The following is a 20,827-nucleotide window of genomic DNA, read 5'->3' as shown; positions in this document are numbered from 1 at the left end:
CTGTGCGCAAATGATCTGTGTGCTGATTTTGCAACTCTGCTAAATTTGTTCATTAGCTCTAATAGTTGTTTTTTTTTAATGGATTTTGGGGGGGTTTTCTACATATAGGATGTCATCTGTGTAGAAAAATAGTTTTACTTCTTCTATTCCAATATGGATGCCTTCTTTTTCCTTCTTTTTGTGGCCTAGTTGCTCTGGCTGGAATTTCAGTACAACACTGAATTATTGTTGTTCAGTCCCCAAGTCATGCCTGACTTTGTGACCCAATGGACTGCAGCACGCCAGGCTTCCCTGTCCTTCACCATCTCCCACAGTTTGCTCAGAACCATGTCCCAAGTCAGTGATGTGATCTAACCATCTTATCCTCTGCCGACTTCTCCTTTGGCCTTCAACCTTTCCCAGCATCAAGGTCTTTTCCAATGAGTTGGTTCTTCGCATCAGGTGGCCAAAGTATTCGAGCTTCAGCTTCAGCATCTGTCCTTCCAGTGAATATTTAGGATTGATTTCCTTTAGGATGGACTGGTTTGCTCTCCTTGCTGTCCTCCAGCACCACAATTTGAAAGCATCAATTCTTCGGCACTCAGCCTTCTTCATAGTCCAACTCTCACATCTGTACATGACTACTGGAAGAAACACACATTTGACTCTACCGATCTCTGTCGGCAAAGTGATGTCTCTGCTTTTCAATATGCTGTCTAGGTTTGTCATAGCTTTCCTTCCCAGGAGCGAGCATCTTTTAATTTCATGGCTGCAGTCACCATCTGCACTGAATACTAGTGGTGAAAGCAAACGTCCTTATTTTGTTCCTGAACTTAAGGGGGAAAGTTTTCAGTCTGCTACCACTGACTTTGATGTTAGCTCTGGGTTCTTCACAAGAACACTTCACCATGTTGAAGTGATTAAGGTAATTTAAATCTACAGTCTCATCAATCAGACTTTAGCTCTGGTGCCTCCATTAAATAGTTCGTTTTCAAAATCTGCACTGAATGATGTTTATACAGCAAGACTTGGTGCATGAGAAGAAACATACCTTCCACTTGGTAAAGAGATCAGCAAGGAAACCATTCACAGCTTTCTCAAAATACAGATCCCCTGAAAAGAAACAATAGGAAGAAGGTGAGAATTCTCTTTATTTCTTGCTTACAAATTCTTCCCTCAGTAAAGTAATAGCAATAGGACTAGTCAAAGAGAAGGTGCTCTATCCTTAAAGTGGTTTCAACCTAGACTTTCTACTGAGCCAAATTTAATATTTACCTCACTCACTAAGAGGTCATGGGTTCAGGGTAAAACCCATGATTGAAAAAGATCTGAAAAAGTTGTGAAAAGACTGAAAAAGTTTTGATGCTTGAAAAAGAGTGTATCTTCAAAATGAGAGAACCATCTAACTGTTAAATATAAGTATTCTCATAGTGATGCTTCATGTTTGTTCGAAGGTGATCGGGTAGACCCTGGGCAGTCACTAAATTATCACTTGCAGTTTCTGCTGTTCTTGGGCAAACCCTTGATGACCTACATGAAAAATTAATTTGTAATTTTGCTAAACACAAGCTAGAACTGCATGAACCATGAGGCTGGTGTGTTGGGCAAAGCATCCACACCTCATGGCAGCTTTATCATACTCCACTTACAGTATAGTAATTCTAATAAAATGAGACAAACTTGTTGATTTCTGTGTGTGATAGAACATGAAATGAAAGTTATCAAAGAAGATGCTGGTTCCTGGCCATAAAGCCACTACCTCTATGACTTGTGATTCTGTACTTATAGAATAATTGAACATCTGAGAATACAGATTTTTCATTAATGCTTTACTACATTTCATACAATTCACTGCATATATAATATGTATATTTATTTTTAACATTTGAGGATTTATAAAGATTCAGGACATATCTTCAGAGAATGTTCAGAGATTACAGTGAATGATACCAATTTGAAGGAAACCAGAAACTTCTCCCCATTAGCATTACAACCCACAGTTAGGAACAGTACCATAAATATCAAAATCCCACATTTCACAGCTCATCTGAATAAATATGTAAACCATAGCCGACGTAGAGCGGAACACCACCTGCAATAAACAAAAACACAACTGCATTAAAAGGCAGTGATGGATAGAATTTCAGTTCCGCAAAATGAAAAATTCTGGCGATCTATTTCAGAATGATGTGAATATACTCAACACTACTGAACTGTACATTTAAAAACGGTTAAGGGAATTCCCTGGTGATCCGGTGATTATGACTCCACCGTTCCACTGCAAGGAGCATGGGTTTCAACCCCTGATTGGGAAACTATAGGCCATATGCCTTGCAGCGCAGCCAAGACAAAAAAGAAAAAAAGGAGTGAACTGCTATAAAACTGGGGGAAAGACCACTGTAAAACACCAATGCATGCCCACTAGAGTGGCAGAAACTTTCAAACTTTAAAACTGGGTATTGGAGAAAGTAAAAAACAGGAGGCTTTATATATGGCTACCTAGGAGTATAAATTGGTTCAAAGAATTTGAAAGATAATTTGGCATTATCTTACAGAGCAGAACCTATGACATGACAAACACACTCCTAATCAGTGATTTAAGATACAGTGAGTGCAAACAAGACAGCTAAAAAAGAAAGTGGGAGGGAGGAAGGGAGAGAATACATTTTCATTCCTCTTTAATAAAACTCGAAAGTAAGCAAAATGAATAATACACTGCTTAGGGTAAAATATATATGTATTGTCACTATATAAATAAGCAAATTACAAAAATAATTTTTTGTAAGACAGAATGGTTATCTCTCAAAATTGCCCCACGTTCTCAACTATCTTGCCTGCCCAGGGGACATCTGGTGATGTCTGGTGACATTTCTGGAGGTTGTGACTTGCAGGGGGTGGGGACGGGGGTGGGAGCTACTGGTATTTAGTGAGTAGAAGCCAGGGACACTGACCAGCCCACAGTGCCTGGTACAGCCCCCCAACACTACTGCCCTTTCGGGCCAGGTGATTCCCTTTCTGGAGGGCTATGCTTCATGCTGTAACAGATTGAACAGCCTCCTCCACACAACCCCAGCTGTGACAAAGATGTCTCCAGACCTTGCCAAAAGACCCCTGGGGAGGCATGATCACCCTGGGGTTGAGAACCACTGCTCTCAAGGGAGGCTGTGGGTGGGAACACGGAAGAGCAGACAGGTGCTTTCACCAGGGCTACTGAGCCCTGATTCCCACCAGCGTGGGGATTGCGCACAGGTGCTCAGTTTGGAATTTCCCAACTGTGCCAGAGTCACAGGAGATTCCCTGGCAAAGGTCTTTTTCCGGGTTTACCAACACAATCTTCTACTCAGCTTAACTTTTGCTGTGTATTAGTGGGCACAGAAGTCTGTGACCTAGACATTCCATTTTTACCTCTGATATTAAACAAAGGAAAACAAAGATCACCCCCAAACCAGAGAGATCAAACTGTAAAACCCTAGAATTTCAAGAGTCCCTGCTTTATTACAGTATTATTCCAGTTGGGCAGATGGTAGCTTGGTCACAAGCTTGATCATGAGATCCGGTTTTTGCTGGTTTCTGTTTTGTTTTTGATTTCACGACTTACAGACATCACAACACGGGGAAACAAAACCAAAAAAGCGTCGTATCAACCTTACCCTGGTATCTTCGCTGATATAACCACACATGACCTTCTCATTCTTGACCCACAGCTCACCAGCCTGTGCCCTGAAAGGAGACGCATACACATTATTACGAGTCCTCCACAAAGCAAGAAGAAACGGAGGTGCCTTCAGGGCGGCGCCCTCTACTCTGTCATTGTCACCCAAATGACCTGGTCAGTTACAGATTTCCAGCGTGCCACAAACACAAGAGAAAGAGTTTTCAGCGTCCACTGAATTTGTACAATAGGAGCTCTTGATGTGGGGGTCCGCAGACAACCTCTGAATCTGAAGGCCTCTGGGGAACCCACGAACCCTCTAAGTGATGCAGTCTTTCCTGCGCACAGAATCGTACACTTTGTCAAATCTCAAAAGGGCCCACGTCACAAACAGTTAAAAAGCACGGATGAACAAATCTGCTAATCCTAGCTTTGAGATAATGAGTTCCAACAAAAACAAGACCCATTGCAACATCACAAATAGACAGGAAGTATAAAGGCACAGGGTCCCTACTCAGTGGAGGCCATCTTTCCTTGGGCAAGCCATGCAGCATGCTGGATCTTAGTTCCCCAACCAAGGATCAAGCTCATGCCCTCTGCATTGGGCGCACAGTCTTAACTACTGGACCACCAGGGCAGTCCCAGTGGAAGCCCCTTTCCTGAAAATTTTCCGTGTCATTCTTAAGTAATATGGTATCTTCTGCCCCTACAGCTTTTTTTTAATTCATTTTTGTGTATTTTTCGGCCATTGCTGTGAGATTAAGCTCTTCTTTTTTCTGGCTGTGCTGGGTCTTTGCTGCTGCCTGGGCTCTTCTCAGCTGCATCGAGCAGGAGCTGCTCTCTAGTTGTGGTGTGTGGGCTTCTAACTGCAGCGGCTCCTCTTGCTGCGCAGCGCAGGCTCTATGACGAGCGCACTTCAGCAGTTGCGGCTCCTGGGCTCTAGAGCACAGCTTGGTGGTTGTGCTGCGCCGGCTTAGTTGCTCGGCGGCGTGTGGGATCTTCCTGGACCAGGGATTACACCTGTGTCTCTAGCATTGGTAGGCAGACTCTTTACCACTGAGCCACCAGGGAAGCCCTCCTCTTGCGTCTTTATCCTGTTTTTCAAATTGTCTACAGTGAACAAGCGCTGTATGTAAAAATACTTAGCACACGCCTGACACACAGCATCTGCTGAACACGTGGTACTTGACAGTGTTAATTCCACGACCAGGACACGTGTGTTGAGACTGGCCGCCAAAGAATCAGAGCTCAAGTCAGAGAGAATATTCCAGAAGATCCTCTGCAGTTGGGCATAGCAAGCAGAAAAACACCCAAACTGGATGTTCCAATGGGCTTTCAGTGTGCCCAGCACACAGATCTGTCTGCTCCTGGGCCTACTGTGTGTTTCATTACATGGATAGCCACACGCCTCAAAGGCTGTATGGAGAACAGTTACTGCACCGGATCCTGCTCCTGTTTACAAGCTGATGAATCAGGAGTGACACAGTAGTTACCTGATGCCAGCAAATTCCACCTTCTGAGTGATGTAGGCACATGTGCTGACCTAGGTGGAGAGAGAGGGAGATTCAGCAACACATCGAGGCCATGAAAGGCCACAGAGAAATCTCCTGGCTCTCTAATCTCTTCCAACAACCCGATACTCAATTAACATGGGAGCAGTAGGTTTATCCCACAGGGAAACCTGCTGGGGCGGGTACAACAGTAGGTTCTGAAGGGCTTGGCAGGTACAGACAGTAGTGAAGACTGGCTGGATAGTAAGTGGCCAGCTTCACCTGTATACTTGTCATAGACGCTCACATATGCACCTATATTTCCATATAGAACATCTACTTCTCATTTTAGAAAATGGAACCTTCTCCCACCAAATAAAAAATAAGCAAAGATATCTCTGTCTAAAAATATACAGTGTGGACATTTTACTTAGGATTTGCTGCTCCATAATTGCCAAAGAGTCCAAAAGGAGAAGTTTCCGCACCAGCTTGCAATTGTGATGAACTGATCATGTTCAGTGGAAAATGCCAGTTAAAAATAAATAAACAAGGAAAAATGGGAGGAGGGGAAAGCGAAAAGCAGTCTAACCTGGAAGCAACAAGATCTCGGTTCCAGCCGAGTGTCAACTGTTTACTAGCTTTCTCGTCTTAGGAACTCACTCAACCCTTCTATCTCAGTTTTCATATATATAAATTCAGGGTAATAAATGCCTATCCACAGGAGGAGATATGAAGAGCAAATGAAATCAGGTGAAAACTTGAAAATCAAAGTCCCATTTAAATGTAAAATCATATTATACTTTCCCATTCAGATCAAAAAATGCAGAGTAAAACTCTGTGACAACAAACAAGCAGAACAAAGCATGAAAAAAAACATGAAAAGAGAAGGGAAGGAGACAGACAGCATCTCTACAACAACTGTCTGTGATGCTAGAACCGGAAATGATCTTATACTCTTCTTCCAACTAGACATACATCTCCCCAATGACATGGATTACGAACATAATCGAAAAAGTAACAGACTTTAAAACAAAAAAAAATCACATCTTACCAAACTTTTCTTTAGTCGCCACATATCCCCACGGCCAATATACTGATCCTTAAAGGTTAATTCCACAAGGTCAAGGGTCACATCCTAAAAAGGATAATCAGATGTATGTTTCTGCATTACTCTGCCATGCTTTACAGATGGAAGATAGTGCTCATTCACCACAGAGAAACTTTTTGACAAAAAGACAAGCACTGAAGACCATTCAGTAGTGAAAGTGAAAGTCGCTCAGCCGTGTCTGACTCTTTGTGATCCCATGGACTATATAGTCCATGGAATTCTCCAGGCCAGAATTCTGGAGGGCATAGCCTTCCCTTCTCCACAGATTTTCCCAGCCCAGGGATCGAACCCAGGTCTCCTGCATTACGGGCAGATTCTTTACCCGATGAGCCACAAGGGAAGCCCATTCATTAGCGGAACCCTGAGAAACAGAATTTTATCCTGCCTGAGAAGGCTTTTGAAGACAGGGAAGTGTCCAACAGATATGACAGCTACTGTACTATGGTCAAGTGCAAAGCACACCAGAGTAGACAGTCAGTGTTTTAGTCCTGATTTTGGTACACAAATGTGACACTGAGCTGGGTTTTATTTCCCTAGATAATATCGATCATGTCATTTGGACAATGATGTTTTTTACCTCTTCATTTTATAGCATCATTGCTCAAAGTAAAATGAGAACACAGAAAGAAATTTTAGTATTTTATAGAGAATTTTATATTTAGCTTCACAAACACACATATATGTACAGAACCTTTATAGGACAAGCTTTTAAAAAAAGGAGGACTTTCAGTGCAACGTACACTGTGTCTATAACCTAAACGACCTATGTAGGACCACACATTGAATAGTCTACACTACACTTGGCGTGTTAGTTGCTCCATCGTGTTTCACTCTTTGCGACGCCGTGGACGGCAGCCCACCAGGCTCTCCTGTCTCTGGAATTCTCCAGGCAAGAATACTGGAGTGGGTAGCCGTTCCCTTCTCCAGTGGATCTTCCAGACCCAGAGACTGAACCCAAGTCTCCTGCATTGCAGGCGGGTTCTTTACTGTCTGAGCCACCAGGCAAGCCCTAAGTAACTCATTATTTCCTTAGAGACCTACTGTTGAGGAAGGGCATTAATCATTCCCCATAAGATATTCAAATCCAGAACAAAGACACACCTTAGGGTCTACAACATTCACATACACATCTTGATAAGGTCTTAGCCGGAACACCTGAGTCACAGTCTGGTCCACACTGATAGTTTCTGAAACAGAGAAGAAATCTGGGTCACATAATGCATTCTGAAAAACCAGGTAAATACATTCTAATCTATAAACGGCTTCTCAGGTGGCTCAGTGGTAAAGAATCTGCCTGCCAATTCAGGAGAATCAGGAGATGTGGGTTCGATCCCTGGGTCGGGAAGATCCCCTGGAGAAGGAAATGGCAACCCACTCCAGTATTCTTCCCTAGAAAATTCATGGGCAGAGGAGACTGGCAGGCTACAGTCCATGGGGTCACAAAGAATGAGATACAACTGAGGGCATGTGTGTGCGTGTGTGTGTGTGCACACACACGCACACACAATCTATAAATGCCCAAACATTCAACAAACAACACAACTGATCCTTTACCAAGGGCAAGACATGTTTTCTGTCTTCAGGAACTTAAAACTTAGAGAGTTCTCTGCTTTTCAGGTGAAGTAAGACCTGAACCCAAGCAATTAAAAAATGAGAGAGAGACAGACTGAAATAGAGAGAGAGAAAAGAATTTAAGAAGCAACATAAGAAAATTCAAAGGGTTGTGAAAATTTAGAAGAGGAAAGAGATCCTTTCTCTTTTGGAGTAAAAGTAGTGATGGTAGTCAAGAAAGAAACAAACTTTCCAATGAGCCCTGAAGTCTGCTAAGTAAGAAACGTAACAGGCAGCAGGAGATGCTGCTGCTGCTAAGTCACTTCAGTCGTGTCCGACTCTGTGCGACGCCACAGACAGCAGCCCACCAGGCTCCCCCATCTCTGGGATTCTCCAGGCAAGAACACTGAGGTGAGAGTAAAAAGGACACTCAGGATCTAGGTTTGAAAACACGTTTTCCCATCAATTTAAAACATAAAAAAGTGGTTGACATCAAAATCCTTTAGAGAAGATTTAAAAAAAATTTTCTTTTCAGTGCCATTTAAAGAATTATTTTATTTGCTATCAATTAACATTTTAGTTCCCAGATCAGCATGGTATAGTCATTAGAAGAAAGGATTTGGATCCAGACTGAGTTAGTATTGATAGAATCACTGCTCTGGCTCCTTCACTTGCTAACACCAGGCAAACTTGCTCATCCCACTGAGACAAAGGTTCCTTCCTCACTCAAGAGCTGGTGGGAAGAAAAAGAAAGATAGATGCCAAGCAGCTCCAGTTCAGTGCCTTGCACAAGTGCCGGGTAATCAGTGGTATATGTTCCTCCTCTGCTCCAGCCCAGTGTAGACACGAAACAAATATTTTGTGAAAAAATATAGTATTGAGAAAAGCATGCTTTGCCAACAATTGTTTTAGAGTTTAAGTGTAGGGCTTCCTCTACTTTCCTTTTGATCCTAAATATAGTTTTTATTTTCTTGTTAGTATTTACTTATTTGGCTGTGCAGGGTCTTAGTTGTGGGAACTCTTAGTTCCCTGACCAGGGATCGAACCCAGGCCCCCTGCATTGGGAGCACAGAGTCTTAGCCACTGGACCACCAGGGAAGTCCCTAAACATAGTTAAAAATTTCTAGTGCCCTCAAGGTGCTGACGAATGAGATTCCTTGGCAGTTTTGGTATCTGACAATATTTTTATTAGCAGGAACACAATTTGATAAGGAGAGACATACTGTGCCCTCATTGTGAAGGGAGGTTTCTTAAAGTTCCTGAAACAATAAAGTGGAAAAAATCTTAGAGAAGAGAGATGGAATTCTTACCTTTCTGCAAATCCTCCTTAAGTGACTTGACCTGCAAAAGCAGAGGGCTGGGGGCAGGGTGGGGTGGGAAAGCAACAAACAGAAGAGATGTTGTCAGCATTAACTAATGAGCTTTCTTTACCACCCACAAAACACAAACAGATCACTCTGGACATATTCTAACCGGCAGCACAAGAACAGGAGAGAGTTCCTTTAGAAACAAACTCTGCACTTGTACAGTAAGTCCCCTACATCCAAACCTTCAACCTGTGAACTTTCAAAGACGTGAATGTGCGTGCCAGCCCCTGTGTGCCACCCATTGTACTGGATGACTGTAGTTTTCAAGGTACTGTGCTGTACGATTAAATCGATTTTATTTTTTGTGTTTTTGATGTATGTATTATTTGTGTGAAAAAGTATTAGGCTGGCCAAAAAGTGCATTTGGGATATGGAAGAACTCGAATACTGCCCAGCCCAATGTTCTGAACCTATTACAGTACATACTATACAGCCAATTGTGTCAGCTGGGTACCTAGGCCAACTTCGCTGGACTTAGGGACAAATTGGACTTACGGACAAACGCACTCTCAGAACAGAACTCATTGGTATGTCAGAGACTTCCTGTATTCAAGGGAATGAATAAATGCTACAGAATTGTTCAGAGTTCTCCTCTCAGCTTTGTAAACAGAAAAAATGGACCCCTTTTAAAAAGATTGATTGGTCTAGCAAATCCCGGAGGGCAGGAACATTTTTATCCCAAGGCAAAGAGCCATCTCGCCCTTCATCCCCTTAGACAATACATCACCTGGAAACAATAGGCTGCCCAGCTAGCCCCCTACTCCTGCTCAGATGCTCACCTGTACTCATCGTTGGGGTGGGCAATCTCCACGATGTCTCCAAGCTTGATGTGTGGAAATACTTTGGGGTTCACGACTAACTCATCGTCTGAAAGACAATTCAGGGATCTCAGGCAGCAAGCAACTCACTCGGGTTGTGGGTTGCTGTGTGTTCTCACGCTGGGTCCTTACAACCCCATCATTCAGTATGACAACCCCATCTCACAGAGGAAGCTCCATTTAAAATTGATATTTAAGGCTCCCCTAGTGGCTCAGTGGTAAGGAATCCACCTGCCAATGCAGAAGACATGGGTTCGATCCCAGGTCTGGGAAGATCCCACGTGCCTGGGAGCCACTAAGCCGGTGCACCACAACTATCGAGCCTAGAGCCCAGAGCCACAGTACTGAGCCCACATGGCACGACTACTGAGCCTGCATAGCCCAGAGCCTGTGCCCTGCAACAAGAGAGGCCGCTGCCACGAGGAGCCCACGGTCCACAGCTAGAGAGGAGGCCCCACTTGCTGCAACTGGAGAAAAGCCTGCGCAGCAACGAAGACCCAGCAAAGCCAAAAATAAATAAATGAAATTTAGCTTGACTGAAGGATTTGTACAGGAAGCCAGAGCTGGTGAGCAGCTGAGTGGGATGGTGTTCGGGGACCTTTGTCTCCAGAGCTTTACCTGCCAGCCCACTGCTCCCGGGGAGAAGGCAGCTCCTTCGCTCTGGGAATTAGGCCTCTAGGGCAATTCTTTACTTCCTCAAATGGTGTGCATCTGACATATACCAGGAACAAGACAGCCAGGGGCCCACATACAGCACAGTCCCTTCTACTTAATATTCAAAGAATTTTTCAAAATACTGTCTGAATATGACCCTCCCAATAAATCTCTAGATCTAACAGAAGCAAGAAAACAAGAGATAAAGCAACTTGCCAAAGGTAGATAGCTAGTAACAACAGTACACGAAGACTGGTTACTAGTCCAGGGTTCCAAAACCCACTGTTTCTCACATCCCTCAAGCCAAATAAAACACCCTGGACTTGGAGGGCAATGCTTGATCAGGGAAAAAATTCACATATAGCAGAACTGAACAGACAACAGAAATAACTTGACAGAGGACAGGATGCAAGGACACAGTATATACAGCATATCTATAAAGTACGTATACAGTGTATCTATAATGTACGTATACAGCGTAACAGTGTATCCGTATACAGCGTATACAGCGTATCCGTATACAGTGTATCTATAATGTATCTATAATGAGTCTTCTTTTTCAGTCTGGAGCTGGATACAGGAGACTCTTAAATACACAGAGTATGTGATTTTATATGGTTATCTATCCCTGCCCCACACTAGGGCTCGGGGAAGGGGGAGGGAACTCTTTCAAATATAACACACTCAGGATCATAAAGATATAGTATTTTGTTGTCGTTTTTTCTTTGTCTCTGTTTTAGCTTTTAGGGAAAGATGGTCTTTTTTTTTTCCTTTCTTTTTTTTGGCCATGTCACACAGCTTGTGGGATATTAATTCCCCAACCAGGGATCAAACCCAGGCCTTCAGTAGTGAAAGCACAGAGTCCTAACTGCTGGACCATAAGGGAATTCCCAACACATCCTTCTATCATGCTAAAATTATGACAAAGAAATATGTCCAGATTTCAGATATAATCAGAACCAACAAGAACTCAGCCTAGGAAAGCAAAGTACTGAGTTAATCCCCAGTTGCTCTTTCTTTTTGGATACAGTCTCCACTGACAGATGTAAAGCAACCCTCTATGAAGTCTCCCTCTAACTTTCAGTCTCACAAGTATTCCTTCTTGTTTAATCTTACCATTTCTTTTTGCATGTATGTCACAACAAGCTGAAAGCTCCTTAGGGAGAAGGAACCTTGTCATATTCAAGATCTTTATGCTTGGTATAGACAGGCGGTGTAGTCACTAAGTCGTATCTGACTATTGCAACCCCATGGACTACAGCCCACCAGGCTCCTCTGTCCATGGGACTCTCCAGGCAAGAATATTGGAGTGGGTTGCCATTTCCTTCTCCACTGGTATAGGTATGTACCTGATAAATAGTTGTTGGATGTATTTTTTTCAATTTGATTTTTATTTTATTTATTGACATACAGGTGACATACAATACTGCATTAGCTTCAGGTGCTCAGCATATGATTCAGTATTTTTGTGGAATATATACCATTATGAGCTATTACAAGATAAGAGGTGTATGCCCTCTGCTACGTAATATATCCTTGTTGTTCATCTATCTGATACATAGCAGTCTGTATCCATTAATCCCATACCCCTAATCTGCCCCTCCCCTTTTCCCTCTCCTCTTTGGTTACCACAAGTTTTGTTTTATATGTCTGAGAGTTTGTTCTGCATATACATTCATTTGTTTTGTATTATTTTTTTAGTATTTGTCTTTCTCTGTCTGACTTAATCACTAAGCATAATATTCCCTAGGTCTATCCATGTTGCTGCAAATGACATTTCATTCTTTTTTATGGCTGAGTAATATTGTAGGATGCATTTTTTCCTTTATAGTCCTACAGCAGACTGGGTACAGCAGGGATCTACCACTGTCTCGCACACATGAAACAGAACACTTGCATACATTGTATTAATAGATACAGAGTATGCACTGTATCCTTTTATCCTTTCCCATGTCAAAAGTTATTTCTGTTTGTTCAATTCTGCTCCACAAAGGTTTAGGCAGCTTCCACTGCATACAAAGTACAATGTTAACAACAGACTGTGGTTTTAGCAGAAATTATGTTTTAAATATAGCAATGCCGGGTATATCCTTTTCCTGGTACTTACAATGGCTACATTTATTTAGCAGCTAAAAGGAGCCTGGCTGAATACTTTACATACATCACTTAAGTTGAACCCTTAAGATCTTATGATATAGAAACTATTATTCTACCTTTTAGGCAGCCCTTACCTTTGGGAGGCTTATACATCTATAATACAGGAGCAGATATAAAAGTGAAAGTGAAGTCGCTCAGTCATGTCCGGCTCTTTGCAACCTCATGGACTATAGCCTACCAGGCTCCTCCACTCATGAAATTTTCCAGGCAAGAGTACTAGAGTGGGTTGCCATTTTCTTCTCCAGGGGATCTTCCCAACCCAGGGATTGAACCCAAGTCTCTCACATTGCAGGCAGATGCTTTACCCTCTGAGCCACCAGGGATTTTGAGCACATATATAGTAAAATACAATTTTTAAAACACTGTGTTGTTAATTCCAATTCCTGAAGTAAATAAGGTTATTAGGACATAAAGGAAATGTATTCCTCTAGGGGAAAAAAAAGTCATATAAATAGGTGCTTCCTTATTCTGCAGATTCATAATCTCAACGTGCTAAGAAAAATGGAGAAATTACCCTAAAGAGCTGGAATTTGTAATTAAGGTAAACTAGAGGCTTGCCCAAGGTCACAGGGAAATTAAGAGGCAGAGCTGATACCCAGATTCAGGTTTAATGGAGGGCAACATGCTGTGTCTTGCCCCAACTCATGGTGCTTCAGAGCCAGGCAAAGGTTCCTGCTTTGATCATACCTGTCTTATGCACACCTATTACCTCTCTTTCATTGAACATAAGTTTCTCTTATCTCCCGAACCAGTGCAGACTGGAATTTTATAGAACATACACAGTAAATATGTAATAAAAAACACAAACAAATCAACAAGGACCTAGCACACAGAACTATATTCAACACCATGTAATAACCTGCAATGGAGAAAAATACATGAAAAAATATATGATGTTTACATTGCCATACATCTTAAATAAAACACTGTAAATCAACCACACATCAATTTAAAATAAAACAAAAACAAACAAATGAAGAGTAGTAAGCTGGAAATACTCACAACATCCCTGAAAATGCAGAATGCAAATGCTTCTAGAAGGGGCTTGTGCTCTCTGGTCCTGCTATCCTTTCAAAACTTCAGTGTCACACCTGCTGCCTAACTCAGTTAAGCCACCTGCTGAGCCTCCATTGTCTCCTGAGTCAGAGTGTAAACTTCAAGGCACAGGCTATGTCTGAACCTCAGCCAACTTACACAACCCCAAAGACCAGTCGATACTGACCACTGCCCCCGAAGCCCTTCTTGTGGATGACGAGTTTGTAGACCTTTGCTGTTCTCATCTTGTACTGTTGTTTCCTTCAGCTGTTCCAAGTTTGGGGGAGAGAAGTCATCTTGCCTCCCTGCCAGTGAAATACAAACAAAAAAGGCTGGAATGTCAGAGTTTTCTTTGCAACTGCTCTTTGATTTTAGGGCAGTGAAAACACTGCTCTTGCTCAGCTGAGAGGTGGCACCAATCCTTGGATGAAATCACTCCTCCAAATACCAAGACGGACAGAAAACAAACAGAACCAACCAATCTGGGAATGAAAAGGAATTCAAGTTCAGGGTCTACTCCAACCTCCGAGATATGCTATCACACCCTAAAGGGAAAACTTGGGAGTGAACAAGGCACCGTTACCTTGCCTCTGTATAAATCAATAACACTCAAACATTAAAGAGACCTTAAAAGAGGTTTGGTACACTCATTTTGTGGATGAGGAAAGTGAGGGCCAGCGCAAGGGACATGCCCGAGGTCTCTGAGACAGAGAAGAATTCCCACTGTTCACGTTCGGCCACCGATGTCTTGGGCGAGGAGGGAGGAAGGATCGCTCCCCAAACCTCCATCTGCACAAACTCTCCGCGGTTCCTACCCGTACCAGCTCCCCTCTTGTCAGAACTGATGTCACGGAGGCTCAGAGACGGACAGAGACTTGTCTAAGGTCACACAGCAGGTTGGGGGTGGGGCCAGGATTTGAACCGGGGCCCTGGCCCTCTCCTCCTGATCCCCAGCTCCGGCCCCGGCGGACAGGTCCACTCACCCGCAGCTCCGGAGCCCCTTCCTGCTTGAAGCCGGGGTTCCGACGGCCGGACCCTGGCCGGGTCCCCGCGCCTCCTCCGGACGCCCCTCCTACGCCCGCAGAGTCCGCGAGGATCCCGTGCCGGATCTCCAGGCGCCGGCCGGCCCGCCCCGGCCACAGAGCGCTCACCTGAGAACCCGCGCCGCTCCGGTGGCTCCGCCCCGGGGCACCGCCCCCTTCCCGCCCACCCGCTCCGGGCCGCTCTGGCCGGGCCTCCGCCTCGTCTCGGTGTCCGCGCTACTTCCCCATCCGGGGCTCGCGTCGGGGGCGGGGCCTCGCGTGCGGCCTATTGGCCGGGATGCCGGACGGCGTTTCCCGCTTCCTAAGGGCCGTCGACCCGGGCAGGAAACCCTCTTCCTCGTAGACGTTCCGATATAGATTCGAGCCCAAGAGTTGACTTCCGACCTAGTGATTTCCCCAACAGGACAAACTCGGTCGAGCGTCCCGGGATCTATAAAGGGTGTTACGGACCTTCGCGGGGCCTGCTAGGGCAACAGAGAGGCACAAAATAAGAGTTTCTGGGGGAACTTTTGTAAAATGCGAAGGGCTGAGCATGTGCGACTTAGTGCGATGGCCCCTGCTGGGAAGTATCCATTTAGGGGGGGCTTTTCAAATTCTTCCAAACCCCAAATGGTGTTCAGTGCCTCTGTTTATTGGTAATAGCTACCATGGTTTTCACAGACATTCTTATGTAATCGCTACATCCCTTTATGGAAGCAGATACTATTTCATTTCACAGACAACTGGAACAGGCCGAGGATAGAAAAATCCTCGGGAGGAAGCGAGTACGGATCCTGACCCAACTCAGTCCAATTTGGCTCCAAGGCTGAGCATTTAACCGGCATCCTCATGTCCCACCCAAGGGCCTAAGCCCCTATTGTATTGGGACACCTTTCTCTTCTCAAGGGAAATAGCGCTGTGTGGGCAGTGCCTGAAGCTGGCTAAGGGCTCCAGGCAAGTTTCCAGCTCCATATAATTGACATATGAAAGTGAAAGTTAGTCGCTGTGGGTTGCCATTCCTTATTCCAGGGGATCTTCCCAACCCAGGGATCGAATCCGGGTCTCCGGTACTGCAGGCAGATTCTTTACTGATTTTGACTGAGCTACAAGGGAAGGCAATTGACCTATAATTTTTGGAAATTTTCTGAGTATTGAAAGGAAAAAAGCACCGCATATCACAAAGGAATTGGGGGTGGGGGGTGGGGGGTGGGGGTGAAGGGTTCAGAAGTTAAATAATTTTTAAATAATTGTAACTTTTAATAGTAAAGAAAAGCATGTAATGAAGCACACTGCAACAGCTGCAAAACTTTTCAAGGATAAAATGTTAAATGTTAGACTTGTTTATGTTGCCATTTCAGGGTGGCACCCCCAGATCTCTCAGACTGTTTTTGTTTGTTTGTTTTTTAGTAGCTAGTGAGAAGTCCTTCCATCCCAGACAGAATTAAGGGGACTCTATGTCCCTGGCCCTCAGGGGAATTTGATTCTTTGTCCTGAGCAATGTCCATAATTGGTGTCATATCTTAGAAATACAAATATTTCACTTTTTAATTTGGCAAAAATTCATAAAAACAAGACGACAACAACAACAAAAAAACCTTGTCAAGGTTTGAGACTTTAAAAAATGTCTAAAGCTGGGCAAAGCTAGGGAAGGCTGGAGCAGGTAGCTGAAATACTGGGGAGTCAATAGCCTTGATTCTACAACCATCTGTGGGATTGCCTGCTTTTAGCTGTGTACCCTTGCACAAGATAATTCTCTCTGCTCAAATTTCTCCCTTGACAGGTGGGAATTAAAGTATGTGTTATTCTTCCTTCACAAGGTGTTTGAGGGCCAGATGAGGTGAAGGACATGTTACATTAGGTCTTTGAAATTAAAAAAAACTTAAAATGCCATGTCAGTTCAGTTCAGTCGCTCAGTCGTGTCTGACTCTGAGACCCCGTGAATCGCAGCACACCAGGCCTCCCTGTCCATCACCAACTCCCGGAGTTTACCCAAACTCATGTCCATCGAGTTGGTGATACCATCCAGCCATCTCATCCTCTGTCGTCCCCTTCTCCTCCTGCCCTCAATCTCTCCCAGCATCAGGGTCTTTTCCAATGAGTCAACTCTTTGCATGAGGTGGTCAAAGTGTTGGAGTTTCAGCTTCAGCATCATTCTTTCCAATGAACACCCAGGACTGATCTCCTTTAGGATGGACTGGTTGGATCTCCTTGCAGTCCAAGGGACTCTAAAAAGTCTCCAACACCACAGTTCAAAAGCATCAATTCTTTGGCACTCAGCTTTCTTCACAGTCCAACTGTCACATCCATACATGACCACTGGAAAAACCATAGCCTTGACTAGACAGACCGTTGTTGGCAAAGTAATGTCTCTGCTTTTTAATATGCTATCTAGGTTGGTCATAACTTTCCTTCCAAGGAGTAAGCATCTTTTAATTTCATTGCTGCAATCACCATCTGCAGTGATTCCAAAAGCATGGAATTTATCAGGAAATTGGCTCTCATTGACTTTTAGGGGGTTGAATGATGATGCTTCTTTGAGGTCCGTTTGTGCTTACTACAGAGCTAGGAGCAAGACTAGGACTAGGGTGAGGTGGGTGAGGCTAATGAGTTGTGTTTCAGTCATAAACCCGATTTGACTCTTTTTGACCCCATGAATTGCAGCACACCAGCCTTCCCTGTCCTTCCCTTTCTCCCAGAGTTTGCTCAAATTCATGTCCATTGAATCGGTGATCCTATTAACCACTTGCCTTATTTAGGGCACAAAATGCTAAGGGGTGCCAAAAAACTCAAAGAGATAAATGATAATGTGATTGCTTTTAAAGGAAGCATTAATACAAAAAATCCATGTTGAACAAAATATCACATTTTAAAAATAAAGATTAGAATAATGGTGCAGTGCCTGTCATATTAGAACCTGAGGCAGAAGACAAACCAATAACACTGGGTTTCTCAGATCCTTGTCTGTAGGCATGCAGTGGCCTGAGGAAGAACCTGAAGTCTTGGATACTCCTGTAAAAATGTGTTGAAATGTCTTAAAGTGAGTTTCTAGTTAATTAATCCCAACAACATCTGTAGTAGCCTATATGTGAAGTGCATGCGTACATGGACGATGGATAGACTCATTGGATGTAAACAATAGTGTTGGCATTTGGGTTTCTGTATCTCCAGCCCTAACTAAAACTGGGGAAACCACTATCTCAGATAAAACGGTCCATATGTTGACTGGTTCAAAGATACCTTGATCAAAGAAGAGAAAACTAAAATCTCTCACAAAACTGTAAAACTTTAGCTCTCTAATCAGCCAAAAAATAACAGACTTCTGTTTAAACACAAGACTGTGTGATTTGAAGCAAGTTGATTGCATTCTCTAGACCTCAATTCCCTCTTGAAAGAACATTCTTTTCCTTCCTTCAAATATCTGCTTAGGGTTTGCTTTTGCGGGCACTGCTCTGGGCGGTGAACAAAGAATGATGAACAAAACAGATAAGGGTGGGAGAGAGAGATGATAAAGGAGTCGATAAATAGGTGAAATGGTAATTTCAGCTAGTGCTAAAGCTATGAAGAGACGAAAACAAAACTCCAGAAAGGAAAGGGAGCACGGGAGTGACATGATCTAAAATACTGATTCCAGGTATAAACAGATATCTTGGGCTGCCAGGGTGGAAGCCGAGAGGGCCCAAGAGCTGCAAACGTTAGGGCCACAAGAGAGGACTGGACCAGGGTGGTAGCAGTGGAATCAGACCCTGGGCCTGAGGCTCAACAGCGGACTCCAAAGGTGTGTTCCCCTTTAAGAGTCCTGGAGGCGGGGGCGGGGTAGAGGCCCCCAGACCTAGCTGAGGGCGGGAGTGCCTACTGAGAAGAGCCGCCTCAAGGGTGCGCGCGCGCGCAGTGCGGGGGCGGGACTTGGGCGAGTCCGCATGGCTGGCTCGGGCCCCGGATGAGGAAGTGCAGGGCGACCATAGAGACGAAGAGGCGGCGGTGGCCGGAGCGCCCCCGGGCTCTCACGGCTCGGCTGGCTCAGGTAGATTCGGCGGCGACGGGGTTGCGGCTGCAGAAGCCGGGCTGGCGGGGCGAGCGCGGGCCGCGGAGCAGGCCTCAGGGTAAGAGGCTGGGGGCGGGAACGCTTTGGGCGTAGCCGCCCCGTCCCACTCAAGCCCTAGCGGACCCTCAGCCCGGCGGTGCAGGCTGAGGGAGAGCCCGGGTCCCCCGCCCTCTTGGAGCGCCGAAGGGAACGCAGGCTGCGCTGCGGGCGCCGAGAGACCAGGGGAGAGGGAGGAGCCCAGGCCCCGCGTCGCGAGGGCAGAACAGCTTCTTGGTGTCATGGCTCCGGCGGGGGAAAGCGACTGCTCGTCGACCTCGATACGGCGGGGGACCCCCCAACTTCTCTCCTCGGGAAGGCGACGCCCGTTGTCGTGGGCGAACGCGCGTGTCCGGCTGCATCGCGCTTGTCAGCGGAGGGAGACCCGCTCCCGGAGTGCGAGGGGGCGATTCTGAACTTATTTTCAGGAGGGATAAGACTTCTCTTGATTTGGTCAGCGCCCCTCAGGTGGAGAGAAAGACTCAAGTTCCCTAAAAGTGAGAGAGATCTTCCTTTCCTGTAAAAGATAGAGTTATCTTCCCTCGTATTTTTCGCCTTTATCCCGGTATATGGGGAGGAAGACCTAGAATTTACTTAGAGGGGTTAGTCAGGCTTTCTCCCCTCCCCCAGCCGTGTCCACCGAGGGAGCCTTGCTTCTCTGCCCCCGAGTCTCCTGGTGTGCCTTGAGCTCTTTACCTTTGCACAATGAAGAGCGTGGTGTTTGGAGTGTGAGGGATGCAAGCTCGTGTGTCCCACTTTCTATCTTTATGACCTTGACTCACAGCTTCACCTTTTGTCAGCCCATCTCTTAATTTCGGTCTTCTTTTCATAGAATTGTCCTCAAGACTACTGGAAATTTCGTGTAACTGCTTGGTACATAGTAACCTTTTGGTAGACTGTTGCTATTAGTTACTTAATTTGTTAGGAAAGAAAAGTAGTATCTTCCATAGAGAAACAGATTTTTCCATGCGTGCCTCTTCCCATCCCTCCCCACCGCTCCCCGCATCCCTTCCTCACTAGAGGGGAGGCTTTTAACCCCCGGGAGGCAGAGAAAGAGGCGCTTTTACTCTTTTAGGTCCTAAATTAACAAAGCTGTTAGAGTAATCTGGGGAAAAGAGTGTTTGGGCAAACAGGTCTGGAAGATCTGATAGGAGAAGCAGCCTTCCCTTTGTCCACAGAAGCTATCAGTCCTTCCCGACTGGTTAGAGCTGCCCTCTTCCAATCCCCGTACTTGCTCTGCTGATGAAAAAGCTTCCTTCTATCTGATCTGCACACCCCTCACCCCCAGAAAGGAGATTCCAACTTCTTTCTCCTGCTCTCCCAAGAAAATATGACTCTGGACCTTTGAGAAGAGTGCCCTTTCCTGCTGTATCTTTGGAATGGCACAAATGGTGTCTCTTCTCCCCTCCCTTTGCAAAAAGGATGAAATCTCATGCAGAGTCTCTGTCAGTAGATATCAGGAGCATTTGCAGTGTTTCACTCCCCCCTCGCCACCCCCGTGGAGATAGAGGGATCCTTTTTCTGAGTGCTGATTAGGGGAGGAACAGGAAAGCTGTGCCTGATGCTCTTGAGATTTCCTGTGCTTTCTTCCCGTGTGGAAGAGCGAGGCCCTGTTCATTGTATGGATTTCCCTGCCCCACTTAGAGCTTGTCTGGAGAGCTTGTTAAAAGATCCCTCTTCTTCTGTCCCTCAAGAAGAGGCCCCTTTTCCGAATTGCCTCAGAGATTGGCTACAGTGTTTGAATCTTTGGAAAAGAAAGGCCCTTTCTCAAGGTGAAAGGCCTGTGGGGAACTTCTGAGGTCCCGATCACTATTGTGAGTATTGTCCCCTGACACAAGTGTGGCAGCGCCTAGCATTCTTCCTGCTTCATTTTGTTAAGAGCAGCCCCTTTGCTTTTGGAATTAACAAGAAGGGAG

General features: G+C 45.0%; 1 protein-coding gene and 1 non-coding gene across 5 annotated transcripts in view; both read right to left on the bottom strand.

Moving 5' to 3' along the window:
• Positions 1-14,976, bottom strand: part of DEPDC5 (DEP domain containing 5, GATOR1 subcomplex subunit) — a 71,360-nt gene extending 56,384 nt beyond the window's left edge. For all 4 annotated transcript variants that reach the window (XM_052655146.1, XM_052655149.1, XM_052655147.1 and 1 more), the window contains exons 1-10: positions 14,795-14,976; positions 13,999-14,116; positions 9,927-10,014; positions 9,091-9,137; positions 7,331-7,416; positions 6,173-6,256; positions 5,125-5,174; positions 3,630-3,699; positions 1,993-2,071; positions 1,031-1,092 (exon numbers count right to left, since the gene is read on the bottom strand). In XM_052655146.1, coding sequence (XP_052511106.1) covers positions 1,031-1,092; positions 1,993-2,071; positions 3,630-3,699; positions 5,125-5,174; positions 6,173-6,256; positions 7,331-7,416; positions 9,091-9,137; positions 9,927-10,014; positions 13,999-14,056 — 624 coding nt within the window. In that variant the 5' untranslated portion in view covers positions 14,057-14,116; positions 14,795-14,976. The remainder of the gene's footprint in view (positions 1-1,030; positions 1,093-1,992; positions 2,072-3,629; positions 3,700-5,124; positions 5,175-6,172; positions 6,257-7,330; positions 7,417-9,090; positions 9,138-9,926; positions 10,015-13,998; positions 14,117-14,794) is intronic.
• Positions 8,806-8,878, bottom strand: TRNAG-CCC (transfer RNA glycine (anticodon CCC)). Its single transcript has one exon. It is a non-coding gene; the product is annotated as a tRNA-Gly (tRNA).
• Positions 14,977-20,827: the final 5,851 nt, after the last annotated feature.

The sequence above is a fragment of the Budorcas taxicolor genome, chromosome 17, assembly GCF_023091745.1.
Source record: "Budorcas taxicolor isolate Tak-1 chromosome 17, Takin1.1, whole genome shotgun sequence".
NCBI lineage: Eukaryota > Metazoa > Chordata > Mammalia > Artiodactyla > Bovidae > Budorcas > Budorcas taxicolor.
Note: the sequence above shows the minus strand (reverse complement) of the source record. Positions and strands in the feature narration are given on the sequence as shown.